The 6,000-nt window shown below is 44.5% G+C and overlaps 1 protein-coding gene across 4 annotated transcripts in view; it reads right to left on the bottom strand.

Moving 5' to 3' along the window:
* Positions 1-6,000, bottom strand: part of WDFY4 (WDFY family member 4) — a 305,713-nt gene that overhangs the window by 189,722 nt on the left and 109,991 nt on the right. For all 4 annotated transcript variants that reach the window (XM_017885513.1, XM_017885510.1, XM_017885511.1 and 1 more), the window contains one exon: positions 4,228-4,377. In XM_017885513.1, coding sequence (XP_017741002.1) covers positions 4,228-4,377 — 150 coding nt within the window. The remainder of the gene's footprint in view (positions 1-4,227; positions 4,378-6,000) is intronic.

Below are 6,000 nucleotides of genomic sequence, written 5' to 3'. Positions count from 1 at the left end.
GGGGAGGGGAGGGGAGGGGAGGGAAACCAAAACCTAAGACTTAGAAGGCCACAACTTCCTGTTCCTCCCTAATTCTCAACTTCCTGTCCAACCTTGCCTTACAACTTCCTGTCCAACTCTGTCTTACAACTTCCTGTCCAACCCTGCCTCAACAGCTTCCTGTCCCTCCTTCCCTCACAACCTCCTGTCCCTCCTTCCCCCACAAATTTTTGTCCCTCCCTGCTTCAACAACCTCCTGTACCCGCCTCCCTCATAGCTTCCTGTCAATTCCCTTCTCAACGACTTCCTGTCTCTCCCTTCCTCACAACTTCCTCTTCCTGTCTGCTTCACACCAGTCATCACGGATCCCACCCTTTCTCCCGTGATCCACTCTCTTGTTTCCAAACCCTTCGTCTCCTCTGAGGATGTGTCTCATTAGCAGTTTCTTCTCCCACTAGTATTTTAACTGTCTGGTTTTCCTTCAACCTACAAACAGACTTAAGTCTCTCCCATCTTAAAACACAAAACCGGCTGGGCATGGTGGCTCATGCCTGTAATTCCAGTGCTTTGGGAGGCCAAGGCAGGTGGATCATGAGATCAAGAGATAAAGACCATCCTGGCCAACATGGTGAAACCCCATCTCTACTACAAATACAAAAATTAGCTGGGCGTGGTGGCACGTGCCTGTAGTCCCAGTTACTCAGGAGGCTGAGGCAAGAGAATCACTTGAACCCGTGAGACAAAAGTTGCAGTGAGTCGAGATTGCACCACTGCACTCCAGTCTGGCAACAGAGTGAGAGTCCATCTCAAAAAAACAAAACGAAACAAAACAAAACAAAACAAAACAAAACAAAAAACAAAAAACCAAAAGTTCTGAAACTTCCTCTCTGCTATTTTCCAAAGTCCACTGACTGCCTCCACTTTCAGTCTCCCCACACTTCCCCTTACTTCTTTTTTAGTTTGCGTGTTTGAAACGAAGTCTTGCTCTTGTCACTCAGGAATGCAATGGCATGATCTAGGCTCACTGCAACCTCCGCCTCATGGGTTCAAGTGATTCTCCTGCTTCTGCCTCCCGAGTAGCCGGGATTACAGGCATCCGCCACCACGCCCAGCTAATTTTTGTGTTTTTAGTAGAGACAGTATTTCACCATGTTGGCCAGGCTGGTCCTGAACTCCTAACCTCAGGTGATCTTCCCGCCTCGGCCTCCCCATACTGGGATTACAGCCATGAGCCACCAAGCCCAGCCGCTTCTCCTTACTTCTGAGTAGCTTCTGACCCCACAACTTACTTGTCAGTAAGCCTGTCAGTGACCTCCAATGGGTACGTACACATCCCTCACCTCACTTTACTTGGTGTAGGCAGAACATGACATTTGGGAAACATTTTTCCCTTTTTGAAATTCTCTCCTCTCAATCTTTAAATTTTATTTTGTTTCATTTCATTTTGTTTCACTTTGCTTTGCTTTTTAGCATCTGGTTATTATTGGTGGTTGGTTTTCTTAAATCCAGCTTTAAAAGCACCAGGTTTCCTGAGGGGGATAGTTTTATTCAGGGTGGGGTGGGGAAGGGTGGTGTCCATGGCCATGCTAGTAGCAGGCAATGGAGCATGATGGGTTCCTGCATCGGTAATTCCTGGGCCATGCAGGTGGCCAGGACGTCTTGGAGCCAGACTGCCTGAGCATGGCCACAGCATCTCAGAAGGGGCAGCAGCAGTTGCAGTCAAGATACACTATCTTATTTAGTGGGGTTTTATGGCCATTTATATACATCTCCTTTTCCCTTGTGTACAGGGAGCCCATTCTCCAGGCCATGCTGGCTTCCTCCACAATCCTCTTTTCCAGATTCAGATCCAGGACCAGGACATTTATCTTGGCCTGGTTCAACTGGCTAATCTTATATTTAGGGCTCTTATGCCTATATTTACAAATAAGATTAGCCTGTACTTTTTCATTTTCTGTACTGTCCTTTTGTGTTCTGCCATCAAGATTAGTTCATTAAAGAAGCTAGAAAGAACCTATTTCCCAACTGGTGGAATTTCCCTGTGAGTGCCCGGCCTGGCGTTCCCTTCTGGTTGTTGTTTGTTTCAACAGATTTTAAACCAGTGACTCACTTTACTTGATGGTTCTAGGATCATTGGGGTTTTCTATTTATTTTAGAGTGTGCTCTGAAAACTTCTGTTTTCGATGAGATTGCTCAAATAAGCTAAGTTTTCTAATTTATTGGCACAAAGTTACTAATCCAATTGTCTTGTTTCCTTTCTAATTGCTCATTCTTCTGTGGTATTCTCCCATTTTCCTTCCTAATATTATTTATTTGTGCCTTCTGTCTTCTTTTCTTGGCCAATCTTAACAGAGGTTTGTCTGTTTTAGGAGAAACATTAATTGTCCTTGTTGATCCTTTATATGTTTTTTCTTCCTATTTTATTAATTTATGTTCTCATTTATATGTTTCCTTCCTTCTTTCTCTGAGTTTTGATTTTGTTTGGTCATTCTAACTTCTTGATCTGAAGTTAGAAGTTAGAAGTTGAATCGAATCTTGATCTATATTATACAAAGAATATTGTCTTTTTATAATATATACATTGATGACTGTCAGTCTCCCTCTTGTCCTGCCTTCAGTAGCAGCCCTGTGGTGTTTTGGTACATAGTATTTCCCTTGTCATTTGGCTCTAAGTCACTTCTGGTTCAAGTTATGGCTTTTTCACCTGCTGCCCTCATTTTCCCACTACCCTTGCCTCAGTTTAGGTTTCAAAATCTTCCACCCGGAGTTCTTCAATCATCTCATGACCCATCTCCCTGCTTCAGGGCTCTTCTCACCTGTCATTCCACAGTTAACATCCCTAGATATCAGAAGTTTGGTAAAACTTATCAACAATCTAAAAATTGTTCATAACTCCTTTATTCTCATTATTCAATTTTGATAATTTATTCTAAGAAAATGTTTTTAAAAGTGGGAGAAATATCTGCACAAAAGTGCCATCTATAACACAATTTATAACAAAATATAGAAAGAATCTAAAAATTTGACTATAGAGAAATGATGAAGAAACCAGGATAACAGAATATTATTCTGATCTCGGAACAGTGCTTGTAAGTGTTTGTAATGAAAATGTTTACATGTTTTTGGTATACAAGAAAAGATTAGACTCAAAATAATACCTACAGCATAATCATGACTATGATTTTTTAAATGTATTATGTATAGAAAATACTACAAGAGAATGCATCCAGGTGTGACAAGAATTAAGTAGGTCTTGGAAACAGGAGTTTCCCTCTCACACTTTTCTGTCATTTAAAAATATTCTATAATAAACATATATCAATTTTTTAATAAACAAAGAAAGAATTTTGAAACTTCTCTTGAGGACCTCCACATGCCCAGGCTAAAGCGTAGTCTGGGCAGTCTAACCCCCTGGGCCTGCCTTCTCTCTCTCCTGCTCTTGCAACCAACACAAACCTGTAGGCCCCCAACAAGCCACTTGCTCTCAAGTTCCCATGACTGCTCTCACTCTGATGTACAGTGTTTGCAAATAGCGTATACCCTCCACCTGGAAGGTTGTTTTCCCCCTGAATTCTGACTGTCTGCTCACTCCAACTCCCCAGATGCCCTGTGCCTGCCTCACTGTGGCACCTAGCATTTGCAGTGTCACCTTGGCTGTGTCCCAGGCACATCTGGCTGTGGGGAAGGACTGGGTTCTAGTTTTCACTGTGTCTCCAGGACACGGCGAGTACCTGACCCAGCGGGTGCTCAGTAAATGATGCTTTGTGAATGGGTTGATTCACCCAAAGCAGTTCTGTGCGATGCTCCTCAGCCTCAGGCGTTTCCTTCTGCAACCCTCAACTCACCCCTTTCAAGAATCATTTGGAAACAGCAAAACACCACGCAAAGGAACTGAGATCATTTTCTTTACCCTCATATGTATATGCTAATTTACAGTTTAAAAATCCTTTCCCAGATACTATCTGGCTTAACCCTCACGACAGCCTGCAAGGAAATGAAGGTCTCCACTTCACCCAAAAAAAAGAGTGGGGCTTAGAGCGGTCAAGAGATTTGTCCGAAGCCACACAGTCCATAGGTGGCAGGATGTCATTACAAACCAGGGCCTCTGGGCAGGCTTGTTTGGTTTTCCCTCTTCCTACCATCATGACTATGAGGGAAGCTGACGTGCTGGGTTTAAGGGAAAGCCCAGACTTAGCATATTTACCATCACAACACTCCTGAAGGGCTAAGGGCCAATCTCTGATTTACCTCGAAATTGCAGAGGATGTGCTGGAAGACACCAGTGTTGGTGATAGATGACCTGAAGCCCAGCTCCACAGTGCCAGCCACTGAGAGGATCAGCTGAAAAATTCGATGGTTCAGGAGAGAGGCTTTCTTCCTCAGGAGGAACGCCATTATCTGAAAAGGTTAACACAAAGCAGTTTCCTCATGAATGCGTCATTAGAGCTTCCCCCTTCACCCGCTTGTTTCAGTCCAGTCTGCAACCTTCTGCTCCCTGCTGCTACCATCCTTCATTCCCATGTTCTCAGAAGAAAAATACACGTCAACTTCTGCGGCCACTTTTCTGTGCCGTGACCTGACTTCTCACTGGGGCCCTTACTTTTCCCTGCATCTATTCCATGTTTCCAGAATGCCACTCTCTCCTGGTTTCCTCCCACACTTCTCAAGCCTCCTTCTAATTTTCTGTTACTGGGTCCTTTACATGCATAACCATCCCATAAATGCTGCATTTACGGGAAGCTACCACCTGCCCATGAGGCTGGTTGCACCCAGCCAGATGTGCCGGTCAGTTGCACCAGCCCCTGGGAAGCCAGCAACGTGCAGCATCGATTCCAGCATGGAGGCACTTGGGTCCCAGCATACATTTGGTGACCCAGTTTGTCTCAGACTAAGAAGATGGGTCCCACCAAGCCTCACATCTCTGTTGACTCCACCTCCACACAAGTCAGTCTGCCCAGCCATCCATTGGCAGATGAGTCTTGAGTCACCTCGTCTGGAGTCTCAGCTCCTTCCATCCATGGCTCCATTCCCCATCCATGGCTCCAACACAGCCCGCCCTCTCTCCCTGTCCTCCCAGACATGTTCTTGCAACGTGCCCTTGGGAAGCCTTGTTTGTGATCAGAAAAGACTCAATATCTTTCCGGACTATTCAATATATATGAAATCCCACAGCAAGACATAATTGGGATGGCTAAAAGTTGCATGAGAAAACATTCAGTCTGACTGGCTTCACTTTACATCAAATAGTGTCAAATGTCAAACTGACACTCAGTTGGGTCTGGCAATCCAACTCTGTCTTTCTAATAAGCTGTATTTTCTTATCCTAAAGATCATAGTTTCATTGCTTCTCCTCTCTCCTCTAACCTCTCTTCCTCTCCCCGACCTGACCTCATACTTTCCTGAGAAGACAGAACCCATCAGATACTAATACTCTGTCTTCCCACCACCAAATTCACAAATACATGTGTTAGATTCCTTCCTGTCGCAAGCAGATTCTCCCATCTATCTGGTCTCTGGATCCCACTGCTCACAATCTCAAGGACACTGCTCTTTGAGATAACTGTTCTCTCCAAGATTCCACAGCCCAACCCTGGATCTCTTCCTCCTTTGTACAAATATATTCTAGTATTTGTCATTGTAAAAATAACCCTCCCTCCATCCCTAATCTCTGTAGCTCTTACGCAGCTCCTCCTGCTCATAGGCAAACTTCTAGAAAGCAATATCAACACGCCCTGGCTTCATATCCTCACCTCACATTGTCTTTTCAACCCGCATCAGCCAGCCACTGCCTCCACCTGGCCACCTCCCTCAGAAAGGCCACCAGGGACTTTCAGGTGGCCAAATCCAAGGAAGACGCCTCCATCCTTAGTTTGTGCTATTCTTTACCAGCATTTAGCATGGTTTGACCACATCCGCCTTCCCAAAACACATTCTTTTTTCAGATTCCTTGACATAACTGTCTTTGGTTTCTCTTCCCTCTTGCTTCTCAATCTCCTTTACTGGGTTTTAATTACATTCCCA

The sequence above is a fragment of the Rhinopithecus bieti genome, unplaced genomic scaffold (assembly GCF_001698545.2).
Source record: "Rhinopithecus bieti isolate Rb0 unplaced genomic scaffold, ASM169854v2 scaffold_15143, whole genome shotgun sequence".
Taxonomy (NCBI): Eukaryota; Metazoa; Chordata; class Mammalia; order Primates; family Cercopithecidae; genus Rhinopithecus; species Rhinopithecus bieti.
The sequence above is the reverse complement of the archived record's forward strand: the minus strand, read 5'-3'. Positions and strand labels throughout refer to the sequence as shown.